General features: G+C 42.3%; 1 protein-coding gene across 4 annotated transcripts in view; it reads right to left on the reverse strand.

The window, feature by feature from the left end:
* Positions 1–3,097: 3,097 nt before the first annotated feature.
* C12H19orf12 (chromosome 12 C19orf12 homolog) overlaps positions 3,098–23,455 on the reverse strand; it is a 29,159-nt gene continuing 8,801 nt past the window's right edge. Inside the window, exons 1-4 of one of the 4 annotated variants that reach the window (XM_072043829.1) lie at positions 10,517–10,910; positions 9,972–10,125; positions 5,617–5,793; positions 3,098–4,112 (exon numbers count right to left, since the gene is read on the reverse strand). In XM_072043829.1, coding sequence (XP_071899930.1) covers positions 3,847–4,112; positions 5,617–5,776 — 426 coding nt within the window. In that variant the 5' untranslated portion in view covers positions 5,777–5,793; positions 9,972–10,125; positions 10,517–10,910 and the 3' untranslated portion in view covers positions 3,098–3,846. Of the gene's footprint in view, positions 4,113–5,616; positions 5,794–9,971; positions 10,126–10,516; positions 10,911–23,455 lie in introns of those variants that run through there. The other 3 variants (XM_027466987.3, XM_027466988.3, XM_072043830.1) reach the window with 3 other exon arrangements.

Consider the following 23,455-nt stretch of genomic DNA (forward strand, 5'->3'; position numbering starts at 1 on the left):
TGGCAATGCAGCAGCACAGAAATTTCATAGGGTTCTCAGAAACTGCCCAGTCTTTAGTATCTCTACATTTTTTGTAACTTATTTGGATTTCATAGAAAATACTTGACTTGCAATGGAAATCTATGAAGCACTGACTTAACAAAAACATGAGCTGTGAAAACTAGGCTTACACAAAACAAAAGCTGTCAGGAACAGAGGCCGGTTAACAAAGAATATGAGATGTGGCTGGTAAACTTCACCAAGAAATGACTTAATACTGCTTATAACCTAAGTCTTTCCAACTTGATGATAATAGCTTTGAAGCCCAGAGGGGAGCAGGACCCACATGAACAGCAATTAAGCATGGGCCAGCCAGCAATATGTGAGTAGTAAGCACTGTTCCTAAGGCAGTGGGGCCCAGGCAGAGCCAGTGGCTTTACCTGGCTTGTCAACTCACCAGTGGTCACTCATTCTTTCCAAACTGGCTGGTGCTCAGCTCATAAAATCCACTTGTCCTTCAGTATTCATAAGGGCAGAATTGCCCTCCTCTTGCTGATTGGGCATTTTTTCATTGTAATGAGAAGTGACACACAGCCGCAGTAAACTTCAGGCAGTCATAGCTCACATGAGATAAATACCACTAAAAAAGAAAAAAACTTAATCAGGGAATGTACTTGAATTCTAGTCATAGCTGGGCTGATATTTGTGATCTAATGCAAATTCACTGAAGCCAAGGATTTAACAGACTAATGGAAAAAAAAAAAATATCCCCACTTTTTATAGAAAAAAATAGAGGCAGCAGAGACAAGCAAATTTGAGAATTAAGCTAATTGCCACTAGATGGCGTATCTCAATGACTAATCTATGTTGGAATTCAGGATTGCTTTTAAATAAAGCATATAAATAAAAATTCCCTCTGTTTGCTAATGTAACACTTGATAATTATGCTTGCTTTCTATTTTTAAACCAGATAACTAAAAAAAGACCAGGGGAAAAAAATTACCTAAAAATACAGCATCTGCCAGTGAAAAATCTAGCTTGATTCTGTCATATCTACAACGAAACCAGGTTAATAACCAGCATCACAGGTGGATTTGTTATATAAATATGTACATCTACCTATAGTGACTCAGCTGCTTCCTGAACCTGCTGGCACTGCTTTACCTTGTTTCCTCGGTGATGCCTCTGTCCTACACTTAGCCTGGACATTATACAGCTGGAATGGATTTCAGAGGATGTCATCCCCTGCCTGTGGCTGTTTCCAATAATGACAAGGGATGCAGTGGTGGACAGCCACACAAGTACCGAAGAACACTAGCAGATTGATATTAATACATTCTCACACAGGTCTTTTCCTCAGATGATCAAATTTGCTGAATAGTTCTTTTAACTTGCCCAAATACCCCAGTAACGCTAAGATGCAAATACTGTGGTGACCTGGACACTATAGCCTGAGTCTGCAGTCAGAGAAATATGGACGAATTTGATCTTTCTGCAGCATTCAACAGCATGAACTGCCATAAATTGTTAAAATAAAAACACTGAATGTTGTGGGTTCCCATGCTCATTCTCCCACAGTAGCTACGTATCAAGGTCTCCTTAACTACAGGTGGTTATTTACTACTTCTTGTACATCCAAACTCACTTGAGATAAACAGCTGAGCTGCATTCTTTTCTTCTTCTATTACCAGCAGTGAAAAGTATTTCAGACCAAACTGCAAATCTTGCTGCAAACCTATTCCTACCCCTCTGAAAATAGGTAGCTGCCACCTTCCAAGGAGTTCCATGTACATTAAACCAATTAAATAGTGATACAGAGAACAAACAATTCAATCACTTCTTTCTGACTCTACTTCAAGTCACCTGAAAACATGTGTAAATTAAATTTATAATGGCTAAGAGCATGTTACTCTGTAGCACAGAGTATGAAGCTCCTCAAGAGCTCAGTGGCAGTAAGGTTTAACATAAGCTAGACTGGCCCCCAACAAAATTCCAAACAACTTAGTCTAGGTTTCTCTTCATATACTTATAGCTCATAATCCCTATACACTACAGTGAAGGCTGAAAGTTTGTGATTAAAAACAGTTTAACATTTCTAAGTGTCTAATAAAAAGCATTTGAAAGAATACCCCAGGAACAGAGTAACATTGGACAGAGCAGGACTGGTATTCACATAATGTAAGCTCCATTTCATGGCTATGACACTGGCATGAGCCATACAAATTAATTCTGTACCTGAATTCTGAGACCCAATTTATGAATACCTATATAAAATGAAAGCCACTATCCTGATGTCTGAATCCACAGTGTAATCTGTTGGTGATCTGTTTAAATAGTGGCTACTACTAAATTCATTGAAACCAACATCTTTTCTACAGCTTACTTCACATTTGGATGTTAAATTTTCTCATGTCTGTGTTCAAACTGCCAACTGCAAGAGGGCTGGTCTCTCTCTCTTAGTGTATCATTCAGTCATCTGCTGCCGTTAGCAGGGTGTTATTTTAGAAAGAGCAAACTTAATTTGTGAATTAATCACAAAATTGCAAATATCAGCCTTCATAAAAATAGTATTTTAGAGCATGTGAAGCCTTAAAAAGCAAATTGCAGTGTGTGCAAGCTGTCAATTAAACTGAAAAAAAAAAAACACACTGATTTCAGGTTTGTATTATGAAACTACTACAAGAAGGTAGGAAGTTCCCACTTACCATTTGCTTCCGTCTTCCACTTCACTGAAAAAGTGTTTTCAAATGATAAGAATTACTGCCCTGCACTCCAGGCAGGAAAATAAACTGTATTTACCAATGACAACATATACCTACAGAAGTAAATTAATCAAATGTATACAACAGCAACTTTTGAGTTAAAAGCTTCCCCACTGAAAATTCAACTTTGATAAACCTCAGAGAAACACACAGAGAAATCTTTGTTTTAGGGGAAAAACAAAACTATCAGAGCAGTTTCACTTGTTCCAACATTAAAAAAAAAAAAAGTACATCTGCACATATTTCTATTTACAAACTTGTTTCTCAAGTGCCTTTAAACAAATGGTGAACTACTGGCTAAGGTATTAAGTGCCCAGTTTTAAAGAGTTCATTTACTCTAAAGCAAAACAGAGCCATTATGATGCTTCTTAGGAATATTTTAATGAAAACAGAGGAGCAGATGTTCAGATCCAGGTGGGAAACTGATGCTAATATGACAAGCTAATACTAGAGATAGTATAAAAATGGCAGATTTCCCTCCCCCCTCTTTTAATAGTCTTCTTGCCATACCTTCCCGTTCTAGGACACCAGGAACAACTAATTGTGTACAGTAGTTTTCTGTTGCTTTGTCTGTTTAGGTATTGGCTTCACTTCTTACAGAAAGGAATACTCAAGAAAAAATCTCAAAAAAATAAAGAAAGGCTTGAAATTTTTGAATTCACAGTAGAAGTACTTTCTATTAACTCTCCTTTGCAGGACTCAAAAGATAAAATTCTTCAGCGTTCCTTAGCCACTTTGACACCTACAGGCCGTTACAGAAGAAATGTAATCCTGTTTGTAGAAATGCTTTACATCTCCTAAATAAAATACAATGACTTTTTTTTTAAACCGTGTGCTACATTACCATTTGAGAAGTGTAACTCCCCCTTCAGCGATTTTGAACTAAATTCCGGTGCACATTAATTCAAAATTACATGGCAGGTCATAATTACATAACAGGAAAATACAAAAGACTAGTTTCACAAACAACAAACAAAAAAATGAAAAAGATACTTAGATTTGCCTAACTTCATAATTAATAATTATAACTAATAATTACTATGTTGAAGAATCACAATTGTCAGAGTAGAATTCATTACAGTGTAAAAACCTGATCTGGAAAGGTTTATTCTCCATACTGTATCTCTGCTCTTAGCTCTCTGGAGAGGTAATTCATCACCACTCCTGCCAACTTCTGCTGCAGACTCGCATTTCCCATTACGAGAGCAGTCAGCTGAACGACATCAGTCCAGTCTAAGCGCTTGAGTATATCCATTGCTTCATCATAGAGTTTCTGCTGCTCAGTAGGAGGCAATTCCAATAATATCTGAGGGACTGGCCTGAACTGTCCACTATTCATCCAGGCACCAAGTAATCCACCAAGTGCTCCTCCTAGAAAACAGAGAGAGATATTACCCTCTAGCAAATGATGGTAAAACCTGAATTTCTATTCAGAGGCATTCCCACCTGTATAAGAAATCTGTGCAGAGTTGCATGGACGGGCACGTTTACTTTCAACAAGGTTTACACATGACGTTCAAAGCACCAAAAAGGATTTTTACAGCTTTTTACATCAACAACAATCACAAAAGAACTCCACACAATCGAAGCTAACAGTTTCAAGCTGTAATTCAGAAGCAAAACAGCATCCTTTAGGCAGCCGTCTTTTTAAAATACGCTCTATTATCATCTAAATCCCTCTCCATGGAAAAAACAAGCACTGACAACTGCCTTATCAGTGGCCATTAACATGTCATCTCTTACTATAGATTCCCAGAATGATCAGAGCTTTCTGTTTCTGCCAAGCCCCAAACAGCACCTTCCCACTGCACCCATGAAGTCCACACCTCAGAAGGTAGCTAACAGAGATTAAGACCATCAACTTTGTGGGGTTATTCAGGCACATTCAACCTTTCACCTACCAAATCAACACCCCACCCCAGCGGACCAAGAAATGCTCTGGTAAGAAGTGTGGTTGCAGGTCATCAAGATGAAGGATCCCGCATGGCTGATGTGATTACGACCAGTAACAACAGAAAGTCGGTGTCATGGCCCTACGCTGACATTCTCTTTCAAAGGGCTACCAAACTTACAGAACAGTGCTTTTCAACAGTAACTCACACAATTTACAATGCTGCCCAGAGACTGCCACTTACTCCAATACCAATAAGCCCTTTAAATTTATGGAAGTGCTCACAAGAGCAAAGACTATTTAAGGGCTGACGCACATGCGACTTTTGTGACTCTGGCCTTTTTGTCATTTGTAGAAAGTTTCCCAGATGGGGGAAGAAAGTTCACCAAGAAACGGACAGCAGGTAGCTTTAAAATACAGAAATAAAACATTGTTTTGCTGCTCTTCTTCAACCACCACAACTGCTACCACTGTCTCTCACGCTCCTGCCACTGCCTCACCCCTCATTTCCACTCCCTTACTGCAGTGCCGGAGCAGAGCTCACAATAACAAGCTCAGAACCTGTCAGCTTGCTCTCAGGATTGTGCTACACTACTGACACTGGTACACCTCAGCATATGGGAACCAGCACTCTACCCATCTAAGGCAAACAAACTTCTAGTAGCTCGTTCCATGGCCTTCAGAGGAGTCAATACCTAAACTTCTGCTCTGTGTATGACTTTCCATTCTCAACAAAGGAGTTTAAATCAACAAGGTTACTGTCACCCTGATAGGAAACACCTACACATGCCTTTTGATGCACACCTACTTAACAGCACCCTTCTGAACAGCTAAAATACTCAATGCCATCTTGAAACAGCTCAGTTGCATGAAATCCTGCCACTACACATCCTTTAACCTACTCGTACCTACTACATAGACTCACTAGTTTCTTCACTCAGGGAGTTAACCACGCTTCTTACTCCTAAATCAAAGCACACTTACCTACAGCGATACCAGGTGGGCCTCCCATCAAGCCCCCGAGGAACGCCGTTGCACCTGCCACCAGTGCTCCTCGACCGGAGTGTTTCACAGCAGCTTTCATTCCCTTCTCCTGGGAAACATGGCACAGCAGCTGCATCACGTCATCAACCCTGACAGGCATCTTGGCTGGTTACGGTCCTGAAAAAGATATTTCACTGAAGTTTTGATTGATGCAACATGGACTAACTCTTGCTGGATTGAAGCACAGTTCTGGAGTCTATGCAAAGCAGAGGTAGAGTCAATATGGGGGGAAAAAAAGTGGGAGTTTCCTTCACAGAAAACAACTAGTTTATAGGTAGTGAAAATGCAACTGAAACCACAGCAATGAATATTATAAATAATGTAGCAGTAATAGCAATGAAAGATTGAACTTTCCATCTGATTCTACAGCATATTATCTTAGTCTGAAGCCATTACCATGTTTATACAGCCTTGCGTATGGCTTCAGGAGAACAACCAAACAGCCCCATTCAAATATAACTAGTAGATTGTAGTTTACAAATCTGCCAGGCATCTCCTCTTTGTCCTAATTCTTGCCATAAATTATTCGCTTGGTATTGCTTCTCTCCATTTCCTTACTTGTTTAAACACTTGCATTAAGATTTCAGTTGGCAGAAGACTGGGGTTGTTGAACCAAGGTCTGGCTACCGTGAGCAGGAATCATAGAGTCACTCCGGTCCAAAAAGACCCTAAGACCATCCAGTCCAACCTTTAAACGAGCACTGACAAGCCCACCACCAGGTCTACATCTACATGCTTCATGCTCTCCAGGTCTACATCTACATGCTTCTGGAAGACCTCCAGGGATGGCGACTCAACCACTACCCTGGACAGGAAGGGCCATGGGGAAGGAGAGAGGAGGCAGAAGAGAGAGCTGGGACTGGGAATAAACAGGATGCACCAGAAACAAGGGATGTGTGTGTACGGCAGGGTGGGACTGTGACCAGAGGGATCTGGCAACCCTACCAGGGCATTCTGCTTTCCCAAGTGGAAGTTACCATGGGCCACAGGAAACTCAGCAGGAGCCAGGAGATGCTGCGCAAAGCAGAAAGTGCTGCAGGTAATGCACCAAACATTACCTAGTTAAATTATTACTGGTATAGGCATGCTTTTGGAATTACTGCACATTACATATTAAAGAACACATAAGGCACAGTGCTGCAGGTATCAGCAAGTACAGTGAGCAAGACAGGAGACTAGATGAAGAGATACTATAGCTTCGAGTACTGTGTTCAGTTTTGGGCCCCTCGCTACAAGAAGGACATCGAGGGGCTTGAGCGGGTCCAGAGAAGGGCGACGAAGCTGGTGAGGGGTCTGGAGAACAAGTCCTACGAGGAGCGGCTGAGGGAGCTGGGCTTGTTCAGCCTAGAGAAGAGGAGGCTCAGGGGCGACCTTATCGCTCTCTACAGGTACCTTAAAGGAGGCTGTAGCGAGGTGGGGGTTGGTCTGTTCTGCCACGTGCCTGGTGACAGGACAAGGGGGAATGGGCTTAAGTTGCGCCAGGGGAGTTTTAGGTTGGATGTTAGGAAGAACTTCTTTACCGAAAGGGTTGTTAGACATTGGAACAGGCTGCCCAGGGAGGTGGTAGAGTCACCATCCCTGGAAGTCTTCAAAAGACGTTTAGATGTAGAGCTTAGGGATATGGTTTAGTGGGGACTGTTAGTGTTAGGTTAGAGGTTGGACTCGATGATCTTGAGGTCTCTTCCAACCTAGAGATTCTGTGTGATTCTGTGATTCTTTGCTAAAAAACAAAACAAAAACCAAACAAATGGAATGCTTCCCTGAAAATAATAATAAAAAAAAAAATCCTACCCCTTATTTAGCTACTAATGGTTGTGTGCTGTTAAGGCAGCCACTTGAACCACACTTCTTAGAAATAAGTTACTATTCTAAATTTTCCAGACACCCAACCTACAATCTAGAAAAGATTATCTGCAAAAATCCTGATCCCTCACAACAATGACCAAACTCAACCACAGCTCTGTTTACATACAGTGTTTAAGAACAACAAACACTGAAAAATAAATCTTTGGTTTTGAGTTTGGTACAGCAATAAGATACTGTCAGCTTTACAAATACTTTAATACTAGGAGGACAGATACTAAAAATATCCTCCTCTCATATTGCAAAAGTAAGCTCAATACCAGTGAAACACTGTGCTTCAGAGCACTGGGATCAGAGAAAAACCCATGAAGAGAAGAAATTATGCAACTCAAAACAAACAGCAGAGTCCAAGGAGCGTTCAGTAAATAAGGCAATAGGACTCGGCACTGAACAGTAAGAACAAGCTTGCTCCTGACACAAATACCTTTCCTTCTGCACTACACATCAGGAAAGGTCTTGCAGGAGGAAAGAAAGAAAGCACATGACATGATTAAAAATATAATCACACACACCCCGAAGGCACAGAGGCATTGTTGCACATGCAACTTTGCCCCATCTCATAGTCAAGCATTTGATTTTCCAGTCTCTAGAACAGATTTTACCGCACACAGCATGTCATAGCTCCTCAGCCCGAGCCAACCGTGAGTCTTTCTTGAACAGCTCTCCCCAGTGCAAAGTTTACATGAAGCACTATCACAGACTTTCATATTAAAATGTAGCTATTGTGAAAGTGAAAGGTTTCTTTTGCACTAAAATGGCTGGCTCCAAATTATCTGAATGTCTGCAGTACCCAAGCACTGCTGACAGAGAACAAAAACGTGTTCTTTGGGAAAGGGAGCAAATATGCTCTACAGCTCCATAGACACACAGCAGGAAATTCGTCAAATAGTTGCATTCCTCTCACTACTTCATTTGTCTTTATGCCAGCCCAAATAAAACATCACAGTTCCTAATTTTACCACAGTAGCTTTTTTTTTTTTTTTGGTCAGGCTTAGGACACATCAGTGTATGAGAGTAACAGGGTGTGTTGGTTGGTGACAAAGTAACACGCTCTGCTTCCATCATGTCACTCAATAAAATCCAAGCTCAAAGTAATAAACAAATGGCTGCTCTGTTCTTCCCGGAGCAGCAAGAAAACAAAAACAAAACAAACAACTTGTAGAAAGCACACTAGTCTGGTAATGTTGAAAAACAAGAAGAAAAGTATTTCTTTTTAACATAGCAACAAGTAACCAGTTTCCACCCAGAATAACATTTACACCAGCACTCTAAACCTGTAACTGGTGCAGAATCCAGTTCTTTCTCCCAACGAGAAGGAAACCGACTTCAGTGTGTCCTGCACCAGCTCAGCACAACCTCAGACAATGGCCAGAGTGCTGAATTTGCTTCTTCTTTTTGGGCTAAACCAAAGAATTTCTCATGCAAAGTTCTTCAATATGAAGGCTTTGCAGCACTGACAGAGCAGCACAATACAGATCTTGCTGAGGATCAAAGCTAACTACATGAGCCTAGTTTTTCTGACACCTAAAGCAAGCTGGGCTCTTGATGAGCTCTCAAGGCCAGGTTCAGCAAGTACTTCAGATTTTCCCTTTCCCTTACATTTTCTCTTACAGAAAGCCAATTTATTCTTCATCTGAAAAGCTGCTTTGCAATTGGTTTCCTCTCAACTTTCCTAGCACTTACTGCATGCTTTATGGCTAGGCCACAGGATACACAGGTTTTTGTGAAGAGATAAAGGAAAGTATAACTATTTTAAGGTTTAAATATTTGGTTGGAAGTCAAATGAAATGCTAGAGAATCTCTAACTACCTGGGTGGATAGACCTGCAACAGTGGTTAGCATCTACCCAAACCTGTGGCTCTCCATCTGAGAGGACTTAATGCCAGAATGCTTCAGGAATCTCAGAATTTACCAGAAGCTGAAAACACCCTGTTCTGCCACAGCATATTCCTAAAAATGAAGAATTCTGCATTTGAAAAATGAGATTGTTACCTCAGATAGTCAACCTCATGGGTATCACTAACCAACAAATAAAAACTTTCTACCCATCCTTTCTTTCCTGCATCATCTGTTCCTTTTTTCCAGCCTAATTCAGCCTCTTGCTCACCTGCAAGCAAGAGCACCATAATGTGTCCCCCACCCACCCGCAGTCAAACTGGCTTCTTTTCCTAAACCAACGTAATTCTAACACACATGAAATAACTTTTTGTGATCAAAGAAACCCAAAGGTGAAGCATCAGGTTCCTATAGGGTGTAGGAGCTTGCTATATGACTAAGTATCGGCTGGCCACAAGTTCCTTATCACTTAAGAAACGCCAGCCCTACCCAATTGTCTGTTTTAATCTACCAATTGAGCAGAAACTGATTTCGTTTCCCAGCTCGGTTTTCCATTTCAGAGAACAGATTCAGGAGTTACAGGCCCCTTGCATCACCTAGCTGCACTGAAGCCAAAAGGAAAGGAAAAAGGGCAGACGCTCGGGGAGCCGCTGAGCCGCAGCGCTGGATCCCTTGCAGACACCTGGGGCGGCACGCTACAGCCGTACCTTCTGGGTTCGGTCCAGCTTTACAGATGCTGCCTCCGACTCCCTGCAAAAGCACCAAGCACACGCAGTCACTCAGCGCGCCAGGCTGAGCACAGCACGCCCGCAGCCACGCCTGGCGTTTCTTTGCGTTTCAGTTCTCCTGCGGAGCCGGTGCCGGGCGCTGCGCCGCGAAGGGCGCTCGGAAGGACGCGGCCCGGCGGTGACACGGAGGTGACACAGCCCCCAGGGGCCCGCCCCGGCCCCGGCCCCGGCCCCGGCCCCGGCCCCGGCCCCGGCCCCGCCGCCGCGCCTCCACCTTGCGCCCACCTCCCCCAGCCCCCCCCGCAGGCTCGCCCCGCTGGCAGAGGCCGTGCGGCCGCCGAGCCCCCCCCGGGCCCCCCCGGCCGCGGCTCCTCCCTCGGGCCCGCTCAGGCTCCCGGCCCCGGGCTCCCTACCTCGGCCGGCGGCCCCGGGCCCGCAGGAGGCGTCGGCGGGGGAGGAGCGCGGCCCGCGGCGGCGACCCCGGCGGAGGGGCGGGGAGCGGAGCGGAGCAGCCCCAGGCCCGGTCCCTCCTTCCCCACCCTCTCCTCGGCGCCCCGCCGCAGCCGCCCGGGGCTGTGCTCGGCCCTGGCGACGCCCCGGCTTTCGTCAAGGGCGAGCGCGGAGCCCGGGGGAGCGCCGAGCAGCGGGCGGCCCCAGCCCCGGCTGAGCTACTGAGGAAAAAGGAGGCCCGGGTCTGGCCAGAACAACGCCGTCAGGGCACCCGCGCTGCGAGCAGGCCCCCCCGGGTGTTTCCGTGCCCCGCTCAGCAGGGCCAGGCAGCAGCCCGGGGCGCCAGGCTCTGAGGCACCACCCGCAGCCGTGGGGGGCTGGGGCAGGGCCCAACAGCCGTCCCGTACGGGCTCTGCAAACACCACGCTGCGCCTGAACACCAGCACAATCCTAAAAAGGACGCTGCCTAACGTTAAAAAAGCTGTTTTAATAGATTACTGTGAGGGTTTTGTTTTCTTGTCAGCTAAGTCTTTGCTACGATTTCATCTCTGATTTAAAGTCAGCCATCTCCCCTCAATTCCTCTTTGAGAAGATGAAAAAGCAGGATGCGAAGAGGAAAGCACATCACTTACAATTCTAGTCTCTTTCCTGTGGTTGCACTGGGGACTTTTTAACCTCCCCATGCTTTATATGATCACATAAAATAACTCTCTGTTTAACAACTCAAAATGTTACAGGTCTGCTGGTGCTCCTGATTTTTATGATTTGGATGTAAAAAGCAAATGTAATCCCTAAAATGAACAAAGAACCAAAATGCCGTGTACATTTGCTAAAGTTCCCCCTTCTTTCCTAGGAGCAAAATTAAAAGCAATGAAGCCTGCTGACCACTGAAGGGGGGAATTTTTATAAGTCTATCCTGAACTGAATTATTAAGTCAGAACTCAAAGTAAGGATAAACACTAATAATTTATTAGGACTACATCAGCAGATATTATGCCAATTTTTTTCTATGCTAGAAGTTACTATAATGAAAATGTGAGATAATTGTGCAAAATGTATCCTCTAAGTGGTACTGTAAATCACAGTACACTCTCCAAGAAATTTTGACTCTGTTAAAATCAATGGGAGTTGGCCACTGTAATCAGTTGGACACAGATTTCATTCTGCACATAGTTACCAGCCAGTATCTGATGGTGTGCCGGTTTTTTTGGTGAGCATTAACCTACAGACATGAATCCACACACCACACAGTCTGCCAAGCGTTCTGTGAGTTTTTGCTATGTAACCATGCAGAAAACTACTATTTTTAGTCTTACTGAAGCAGTAAGACCCACAAGAGATTTTCTCCTGACCACGTTTACTGCCCAGCTGGCTCCATCTGGTGGCTACCCGACCACCTAGCCACCTCAGGGGTTCGGTCCACACGTGCCCTTTGGGAAACCATGATCTTGAATGAAAGAGATAGCTCTGCCGGCTGTATCGTCTCTTACCGGATTGTGAATAACATATACCTGTCACTGTAATTCCAGCATGTGTTTATGTCCATTTCAACAGAAGAAATAACTAGTACCTGAGATAAACATCCATATGCCTTTTAAATTCTAGGAGGTGGTAGAGTGAGAGCAGTTCAAGGAAGTCCTGCTGCAGCTTGGATCCTGCCAAGGATCTCACTGTGTTTTCCACAGTATGCTAGGCTCTTATAAGTAGTAGATGGCATTTCTATTCCTATACTGGTTCCCTTTGCCTTTTATCAGCATCCACTCACTATTTAATTTCCTTTAGCAGGATGTTTTGTGCCTTTTTCTTCTTCAGGTTACCAGGAACTCTGTACTCCTAAAAAGAAACAGGAAAAAAAATCCCCTAATTTGCAGCTTTTGACATACTCGGAGATAGGCCAAAGGGGGGCCAGGAATGATTTCAGCTGGAGATTGGCCGTTGCTACCAACAGACTGATTCATTCTGGCTTCCTGCCTGCTCTGTACAGGGTCTAGAGAAAATGTCCATCAGGAACAGGCTCAGCGCTGGAGGAATTGTCCTGAAATACCTGATACAATTATCTGAAATACCTATTACCTTCTCGGGAAACCATGGCAGATTTGTAAATTGAGGCACTTAATCTTGTTAGGAGGGGGAAAAATAGTTGAAGACACTGGTTCTCTAAACTTTCTTCTGTGCCAGAGATTCCCTGAGAAAATACAAGGGTTAGGCAACTGTCCGTGGCAGACTTGTAGTTTCATGTAGTTGCACTTTTTTATCCCATGCAATCTCTAAATTTCTCACTATTACAATGTCAGGAAACAAATCTACAAAACGTGAGGTATGTGCAAGTAATATAGATCAACATGCCTTAGTCTGTAAAGCACCTAAAAACATGCAGTGAGATTCCCCTTCTGTGCCAACGCATTAACTTGTATACTGGTGAGGACGGCTTAATTCACAATGTTATTTCATCAAAGCACGTAGGAAAGAAGAAAATGGAAGAAATTCTGTGCATTCCTTAGAATGTGCAATGGGAGGGAGTGGTCACAGAGAAGAAAGGGGACAGGAGATGTAACAAAGCAGGTTTCTGACCATATCCAAGCTTGGAAGGGCAAGAGGTTTGTATCAGTTCCTCCCAGCTCAGCTCTGTCTAATGTCTGGGGTTCCACACAACCTGTATCTCTCTCTAGATAAATACAGAACCACCACATGCATGCTCTGAAGGGTCACAGGAACAAGAATCTGTTCTAAAGGAGTCTGCTACTTCTCTTCATATTATAATTTGAATCTTCCCTTCTTGAAAACACCACACTTAGTATTTTAACTTCTTCATATTACATTCTGGATTACCAAGAAATTGTGAACTTCACAAAACGAGGCACAACCTATACCGAAAGAGAAAATAAATAAATAAAAGCAATGCATTAGCACTTGAACAGAGCCCGGCTTTTCCTGTAAGGGAAATTCTGCAGCTACAGAATGGCTGTTTAAAAGGAATCATGCTTTCTCCAGAGCTCTGTGTAATGACAAAAGTAAAAAGAAATTCGAAAAGCAGTAACCTAACTCCAATTTTCACCTATTAGCACTCTTCATCTCAGTGCGTGCAGGTGTAAATAATATAGTAAAAATGACAATTTTACCCAATTCACTACAGGAAGACACAATAGGAGGCTACAGAGATCCACTACAAGCAAAGCATATGCTTGATGGCAAATCTTTTCCCCATTTCCTACATTAGATATTCATCAGGGTCTGACTTCTAATTGAATGCAAATAAACGATATAACAGGTTTTTGCATATGAAGTGAAGTTACAGAACATCTGTCACTTCACAGCCTTTCAGTGTACCTTATGTGACATTAAGCAAAAAGAAGGTTTGCCTCATCAGCTTGTAGGAAACAGGGTGAATGTGGAGAAGTGTGTTTGAACTAAATCATTCCACTGCTGCTCTAAGAGGTGCTTCTTTGGTCTCTCTGCACATACTCGCAAGTGATGAAGTGACAAGTTGGGCATAATCAGTTTCAATGCCAAAACGATGGACTACCGGTGCAGAAGGTCACAAAACACTATTAATTACCTCGTATCATCTCATTCTTGAAAGATGATCCAAAAATACAGGCTAGTGGTTTGGAATAAAGTATACATCGCTAGCTAGTGCTATCCAAGCTGTTACAGATAATTAAAGTATGTTTCCTTAACTGCAAACAGTACACCTATCTTCTGCTCTTCTAGACTCACTATAATAATCATTTATGCTGTGTTTGTGTGGTGTTTTTTTTTTTGTTTGTTTTTTCCTCCTCAGCAGCCTAATTCAATAATTGCATTTACTGGCACAGAGTAGCCATTTTGTAATGTTTTCAGAAAAAGCTACAGTGAATATGAATGTAAAAGTCAGTGTCCTGAAATTAGTTTCTATGTTCATATGTTATAGCATGTCTGAACACTGAAGTGCAAGGAAAATCCTGGTAAAAATGAGCTACACAAAATATCTGTGAGGAACTAAATAAGAGAATCTCCTACCACCACTTCCCTCCACTTTTTTTATTTTCTTCTGAATTTACATATCTGAGGTTTCTCCATACCTCTAACTAAAGGGCACAAAAAGCAGACAAAGTTCAAAATCAGATCTAAAATGTGTACAGTAAATGCAGGTAAGAATAAAGCATTCTAGTATCAAGGATGGAAGGATGGTATTTGAAGGAGTCTGGAATGACATCAATGAGATTTCCATGGTTGATACTATTCAGTAGTAAAGCAACCCATATTGTAACTCAGTGCTTGTGGAGCCTGAGAATAGTAAATGTCTGGCTACATAAAATTCTGGCCATAAATATACAGTACTTCAGGGACACAAAGAGTAAAATTTTAACTGATTATAAGTCCCATCAGAGTGAAGGGTCCATGGCTAACTTCACTTCCAAATTTATACCAACGTCACAGGTGCTGAAAGAGAGCCCGACATCCACATAGCTGTTGGACAAAGCTTCCTGTTCTTCTGGGAACACAGAACAGTTCTCTCAAGCCTTCCTGGGTCTGAATTCTGCCAATGTGACAGGCAAGAGGAGAGGGGCTCAGATTCACTGAGGAGGAAGAGAAGAGGCCAGCTGACACCAATTGCACTCTCTGATTTTGTTTTCTCATGTGACTTTTTGGAGGCAACATGATGGAAAGATGAATTTGAATCCCTCTGTACTATGATAGACCAGATTCAAAGCTTCCAGAAGCCTTTGGAAATACTCAAATGTCTTAAAATGGAATTTTCAGACTTGGCACAGTTGAGCACATTATGTTTTAATACTGTCTCTTCAGCTACCTCTCCTTTACTTGCAGTCACAAGGGTGTCACCATTTGGGATCACATAATGCCTCGGTGGCTACAAGATTGTCTAAAGAGCTATAGCTAAGCTAAATGAAAAGCAGCATTTATACTGTATTTATAGTTGTTCTAGGATGTGATCTAGACCTTGAAAACAAAAAGAACTGGAGTACACCCATTCTTTACAAACTATAAAGAAGCCCTTTGCTGGCTTTCTGCAGGCCTCATTTTGGGAACCAGTCTTCAAAATCTCATAAATAGCTGTCTCAGGAGTAAAATGATGTGCATTCAAGACCTTTAATGGACAAAAAATTTATAAGGGGCTTGTGCCAAATTCCTTTACCTACAAGAGTGTGCATACACACAGCCCTGAGATGCAAGTGCCACTGGCGCAGACGGCACCGACCATGCAAATGACTGAATGATAGAAAGGGAAAGAACTGAGCAGCCCCTTCCTTTTCTGTGATAAGTTCCAGGGGACCTTTTATTCTACCCTAAGCATTAAGTTCTCAAGTCTATTGAAAAGACTCACAGCAGGATATGCCAATCTCTATACCATGGAAGAATAAACAGCTAAGATTTTGCCGCAATTAGAATAAACAACTATCCTTAATTTCTGTCAAACGGTAGATGTCTCCCTTTGCCAGTATTTGAAATGTGTGTAAAATGTTGTTAGGGTACACATCCACAGCAAGCATTACTCTTTTTTTTTTTTTTTTTTCCAGCTTACGTTCCCATAATGCCTTGTAGAAAAAAATCCATGGGGGACGAAAAGATAACACTGAGTCCAAACCCTGAGAACAGAGCCCCATGAAAGCAACAAATTATAAACTCGACTGAAGAGATTTTCTTCAGAAAGATCACAGGTCTCATGCTTTAGTCATGGCCTGTTCCTTTGCCAGCAGGTTCAGAGAGTGATCTGTGAGAGCTAAGTGATTTCTTTCAAGTAAGCTGCTCATGATGACTACAGAAACCTCAAGGATTACAGTACACAAACAATGGGAGAAAAGCTGCTTCAAATAATACACCCAGACAATGGAGTTGCTGTTCTGGTAGCAATGCAAAATATGGACAGGGATTTAAATGAAACGGGTGATATCTGTATACTTTGGAGGGCTCATGTGTGCCAAATTTGGCAGCATGAGTGTTCATATTGCTTGTTGCTCCACCCCTCAAACAATGAGGCTAAACCCCATATGTGCAGAAGTTGGTAGAGCACAAGCAGTTTTGCTAATCACACTGCATGCAAAAGCAAAAAGACAAAGGGAACTAGTAATGCTTAGACTAGCATGGGGGAAATAATTAAGCATGAATGAAATATTGTATGTGGATTTGAAATGAATGCAAGGCATTCTTGGAAACAATTGTGCTGTTTCAGTTGTGCCGCTTTCCCCCCTAAGTTTCACAAAGTAATTTGCATGTCATTTAAATAAATACCATAAATTATTGCAAACTTTTTGTTTTTATCTACATAAAACAAAACACTCATTTCCTTTATTGTTTGGATTACCTGACAAGAGTGAAATGCAGAGGTCTTTCAGAATAAACTTTCCCCCAAATACTACAGGTTTTTCGTGCATGCCTTGCACAGGCAATCAGTGCTCTGTGGATCTAACAGCGGTACAGGAGCAGATATTTCAGTTGAGCCAAGCTGCAGCTGCAAGCTGGTCAAGGGTACCGGGATGTGGTACGTTGCATTTGTCAGGGTTTCATGACCCCTCGTGAAAATCAGAACAGCCTCAGGGCTGCTCATTCGCTGGCATGCAATGCTCCCTGGCCAACCCTACTGCTTTTCCTGAGATAGCTTAGCTGTTTGGAGCTTAGGCACACAGAGGTAACAACAGCAAGTCTACAGGTGTAGTCGACTGGGCACGAGCCTCCTGGAGTGCTTGACAGCATCTGCAATGGATGCTCTCCAGCTTTCACACCTTGGGAGGTTACAGTAATGTTAACTCTTGTCTCTGATGAATTCTGCTTCCCTTTGAGAATTCATGAGGTTTAACTTCAACAACCATTAACTTAAAAACCTACACTCTTTTCTCTGATACTCTTACTGTTTTCACTGACATTCAGTGTTATCCATACATTATCAATTCGATTTCACCTCCAATAAATATTTGCTTTCCTTCTTGGCTATATAAATAAACACCTTAGAGTCCTTCTCAACCTTGCTTTCTCTTCTCATGCTCTCAGAGGGTCAACAAGCTGCCAATTCAGAACCCTTAGCATTCTGTGCATTCAGTTAAGAAGAAATCAAATTAGTGAAATACAGATGCTAATCCAGGAGAAACTGAGTGCAAGATCACCTTAAAAGTTGAGTAGGTACACATTCCTGTGCAGGGTCACATGGGGCCTGCTAGCCACTGAAAACTAAATAGAGGTACCATCATCTGAAAAAAAAACACAAGTGATCTAACCTTCTGCAAAAGAAGCAACTGAATATCTATCATAATTTGTAATGTTTTGGTTATAAAATACTAAAAGCTCTTTCGGACTTCTGACCTGCAAAGACTGCCTGCAGGTTTCCTCCATGCTGTTTGTATTCACATCCGATCTCTCCTTCCATGCTCTCTCCAGTTTCAAAGAAACCCCCCAACAACTGTTCTCTCTTCTCAACTATCTGCTTTTCCCCATGGTCTGTTGTCAAAATGTGTCCAACACTCCAGATTGAAATCCAAAGGAACTCATTATACAGATGCTCTTTCCACAGAGGAATATACCAGGCTACTTTTTGTTGATAAGCCAAGGAATTAAACCTCTTCCCATTTTGGATATGGAGGCATTTACTTCTGTGAACTTGGCTTAGTGGACTCCTAAGTTTTGTATCACCGCAGAGCAAGTAAAATTGACTGGATCTAACTTCATGATTTCCAGATATCACTAGGGTGTGCTGTAGATCATGAAATTTCAGTAAAGCACAGTTGTTAACAGGGAAAAATCTAGCTACTATACTAAATATTTTAAGTTAATTACAAACACAGAAACAACTCAACACTGACTCAAATTCCTTTTAAAAACAACATAGACAGTCAAGAGAGGTAACAGACATTAACAATTTAAACCATTTTTGTTACACAAGCTTGGTAAGCACACTGCTGTATGGAACAGACAACTAATGAGAGTTAGTTTGAGAGAGAGTTAAATGAGAGAGTTAAATTGAATCACCTAAACCACACACAGGTAACTATGAACCAGGCATGCCATCCAGTGGGAAGTGGATGGGAAGTGGGAAGGAAAAAAAAATGGGAGTAGAACCAGTATACCTTTATATATATATATATATATATATATAAGAAAAAACAAAACAAAACAAAAACAAACAAGCAATAAGGGTCTGTTTGTGGAAAACTTTCTTTGATAAAGATTTATGAGTCTGTTTCAGTCACTGGAATTCAAGAGGGTAACACCTGGGACTGCAGAGTCAAGGGCTTAATAGTATTATTTAAACCAATTAATGCATATAAACAGTAGCTCTGAAATTCACAGCGAGGCTAACAGCCCAACTGAACCAAATCCATCACAGGGTCTGTGCCTGTCAGAGAGCAGCTCAGTACCAGGGTGCCCAGCATGGAGCAACGGCGGCCAGGAAGGTGACTGCAGGCCCTTGAGAAGGGGAAGTGCCAGCTCCCGGCTCCTGGCTTCCACCTGCTCTGGGCCCAGCAGGAGGTGGGCACCCATGCTACAACCTGCATGCAACTAGCTCAGCTCTAAGCTGGAAGCATCTCCCAGCTCTTGTACCTAACCTCCGACTTGAGAAAGAAACAAATATCCTGGCACACCACCCCGCAGTGGCCATCAGCTTTTGGCACTGTTAACGGAGCGGTAGTGCAATGGGAACCTAGTGGAATAAGGATCTTGAGTCAAACAAGTGTTAAAGCACGGGCTTAACTTCAAGTATATTTACACCAACAACCACAAATACAAGTGCAAGCTTAAAAACAAGCGCCTACTTAAACACACACAAGCTCAAATGGCTTCCTGCACTGATGTCCCAGCTATTAGGCACATCGCTCACTATGGCATACCGGGTGACGTGGACAGAAACGCCAAGCAATGCTTCAGTAGGCTGCAGGAACTGGGCTTGGTAGTCTTGCACCATGAACCATGTATTCATAACAACTACTTGTATTACTATTTGTAGCATCTAGGGAACCCCAATCAGGGCTCTATTGTGTTACAGACTGTAGAAGCACAGAAAAGTAGGATGGGTCTTATAATGAGTACATCACAAGCCCCACTACCATAATTAACATTGATTAGCATCGATGCAAACAGCATGGGAAGACAAAGATTGAGCCAGTCTGGAAGCTGAGGTACTCTCTCACCCTTTAAGGTGGCTCCTCTGATTCCCAACCCCATAACAGAGGGGAGGCTGTTTCCATCAGGGGAGGCTGCAGCCCCCAGTGCTCCCAGTTAGCAGCTCCCCTGACCGCATTCTTGGACACAGGATTCAAAGAGGCATCTTTGTCACTTACTAAGACAGTCTCTCCTATCACAAGCAAAAAGATCACACAATCCTGCCACTAAAATTATCAGGAACAACTATAAACTAGCTAAAAGTGTTTTTTCTTCCTACTCAGTGTATGCATCTCTCTGGAAATATGTTGCTCAGGTTCGCTGAAACAGCTGGGCTAGGCTGCATGCATATTTACGCATACACCTAAACACTAAAGAGAACCTGTGATTTACCGTAATGTCCTGGTTTCAGTTAGCACAGAATTAATTTTCTTCCTAGTAGCTGGTGGAATGCTGTGTTTTGGCTTAGGATGAGAAGAGTGCTGATAACACCCCGATGCTTTAATTGTTGCAGAGCAGTGCTTATACTAAGCCAAGGACATCTCAGCCTTTTGCTCTGTCCTGCCAACGGGCAGGCTGGGGGTGCAGTAAGAGCTGGGAGGGGACAGACCCCGGACAGGTGACCCAAACTAGCCAAAGGGGTATTCCATACCATCTGACGTCATGCTAAACAATATATAGGGGTGGCTAGCCGGGGGAAGGGGGCCGGACTGCTCGGGGTTAGGCTGGGCATCGGTCAGCGAGTGGTGAGCAATTGCATTGTGCATCACTTGTTTGTACATATTATTTCCCTATTATCACCATATTATTATTATTGTTATTATTGTTATTATTATTTTGTTATTATTATTTTCCTGTCTTATTAAACTGTCTTTATCTCAACTCACGGGCTTCACTTTCCATTTCTCTCCCCCGTCCCAGAGAGGGAGGGGGGAGGGTGAGCGAACGGCTGCGTGGTGTTTAGCTGCCGGCCGGGTTAAACCACGACACGTAACACAGCAGTATTAGGCATGAAATGCAATGGCTAGAATTGGTCTAAAACAAGAATCAGGCAGATATTCAGAATACGTAAAACAGACAAAGTCAACACACCACTACTGAATCTGCTCCTTAACACTCACATGGGGTATTTCCCCTGCTTCCCCACGCCACCACCTTCCTTCCCAGCATTTGTTACTCTTTCCAATACTGCTGTGAAGCTGTAACATTTTGAAATGAATAGTGAAAAATCATAGGGTTGAATATTTTGATTATATTCATAAAATTACCCTAATTAACTGAGATACAAGACTTGAAACTTTACTGTGAACCATCCTCTCCCCAGAATGTTTTGCGTGTTTTTAATGCATAACCTAAATAAATGCAGCCAACTGAAGTTTCAGTTTCACTTCCAGTGCCACAGAAAGTACATCCACAGAAAAACAGTTACACTACAAGTTTTGTTCAGTTCTCCATGACTTAACTCATGTCACAACCTAACCTACAATCTTGTATATTCTTAGACTCAGTGCATGTCTCAAGACTTCTGTGTGCATTAAATTGAACGTCTATGTAAATATTTGCAGGAGTGCACTGTAACCACAATTTCAAATGCACTCAGGATATGTTTATGTGCTCAGCTACAATTAGGCTCTGGTGTTTTGCTACCTTTGTTGTTCTGGTAAAGTTCCCTATTTTATTTATTTATTTAAATATGCTTCTTACAATTTCACTCACAGGGAAATCAAAAATAACTCTATTAAGCCTAAAAATCAACTTGGATCTGCTAAAAAAAAATTCATTTCACTCTCAGGATCCCACCAGCTGGGCTTGTCTGCTTTAGGTTTTACACCCCTGAGAGCTACAAGCATGACTGATAAAAATGAACAAGTTTACATGAGAATGATGAAGAGATCCATTTTTAAAATTTTTACTTTGCCAAAATACTGTCCAGGGTGCTTGTTACCAGAATACATTTGTTCGTGGCAATTTCTCACTTTTAATACCAAATTTATGTTACTTATGCATTTGGTGAGGTAATGTCCAAATACATACAATTCCCTATTTGTACTTCTTTCAGGTTTGCTCATTACATTTGTTAAACTATTTAATTCTCAAGGATCTACTAGAGACACAGTGAAGACCCCCTGAACACCAGTTAAGAACAAACTTGTAGTGAGAATAAATTACACATACAGATCAATTACTACAAATCCTGTAAAGAGTAAGACCTTATTACATAAACATCTGCTGCAGAATTAAATCTGATACGTTATTAAAAGCCTTCCCCACCCAAATCAAACAATGGAAGTATAACAGTTACCAGATCAGTTAAAAGAATAAACCTATTAAATAAATAAATTTGCTCTACACCAATTTATGTCACTGTGGTACTTAAGGCGAAACCTTTTAAAGGAATAGATTTACTGTGCATACAGATCTCCACTGGGTATGTGTAATTATGCAAAGAAAAGGCATTACTTTTAAAGTGGATGAATGGGTGATACTTTTTGATTTACTACTAGAAACAGAAAAATGGTAATGGCATGAAATAAGCATTTGCAAAACCGTTTTGGCAGACAGAAAATGTTTGATTTACCTAGGGCATCCATCAGGTTCTATATTTTAGATCAAAGTAGATAAATGGGAAGGCAAATGGATATTTGAAAAAAAAGTCTACTGCTTTTCTGTCAGCCCTGCAAGTAAGTTAAATGTTTGGAGGGGAGAAAAAGCCCAAGGCTCTTTGGAGGGAAGGAAGTCATGATTCATCACTGATCTAGCAAGTACAGCTTTCTGTACTTAGCCGGAAAGGTGAGAATTTCACGGGATCAGCGTAACTTTCTCAGTTCTGGGCCTGATTCTGCAAGATGATTTGAAGAAGGCTGACAAAGCTCTACATTTCCACCTGACCCAGGAAACAGGTAACAGGCACCCTGGGTCATATTTCCCTGTCTCTTTACTACCAGCTTGCTCACTCTGTCTCTCCCCTCTTCTGGCTTATATTAACAAAGGTGAACAGAATATGTTCTAGCCAAGACACTCCCTTCCCTCCAAATCAAAAACCACCGTGTTTGAGATCCTTTCAAAACTTGTGCAGTAGCAAAGCACATGGAAAACAGGATAAGACTTACTGTATAGTTACCTCTCAAGTCAAGAGATGGAAGAACCAAAAATCAGCTTCTTCTAATGGGAGCATTCTTCCTAGAGGGTCCCAGTGAAAGGCGTTATTTCTGTGCTCTCCATTATCCTGTTCTAAATTTCCTATCCTGAAATGTATCACCAGGAGCTGTGTCATGTAGGCATCATGTCCAACCCTTAAAGCATCGTCAGACCTGTGGTACATGTGTTGCACAGATGGTTTGAACATGCATAGGAAACACAAAATATCTGCGACACATCCAATTTGTTGTGCTTGTGAAACTAAACAGTAGAGCACATGCACAGAAACCCCGACCACGTCTCATTTATTGTGAGTGTGCACACCACGTGCAGTGCTGTGGGCACTTCCAATGTCAGATTTGTGATACGTGCACTGTAGAAACGATCTGCTCACATGACGAGGAAAATCTGGGATTACTAAACACCTGGAAACTTGACTAACTTACACAGTCCTTGAAGATAAGCTCTTGACAAAATTTCTGGCAGGGGAAGGACACATCTGGGGAAACTCAACACAAGTCCCTCTACTTGCTCCATTGAAAAATAAAGTGGGGTATCACCTTACTAGCTCTCTCCACATTATTTTGAACATGAATGAGAAATCCATCAGCTACTTCTGCACCCATTTATTCCACAGAGGGGTTGCTTTCTTAAGAAGCCAAAGAACAACCAAA

Source organism: Anas platyrhynchos, chromosome 12 (assembly GCF_047663525.1).
Source record: "Anas platyrhynchos isolate ZD024472 breed Pekin duck chromosome 12, IASCAAS_PekinDuck_T2T, whole genome shotgun sequence".
Classification (NCBI taxonomy): domain Eukaryota; kingdom Metazoa; phylum Chordata; class Aves; order Anseriformes; family Anatidae; genus Anas; species Anas platyrhynchos.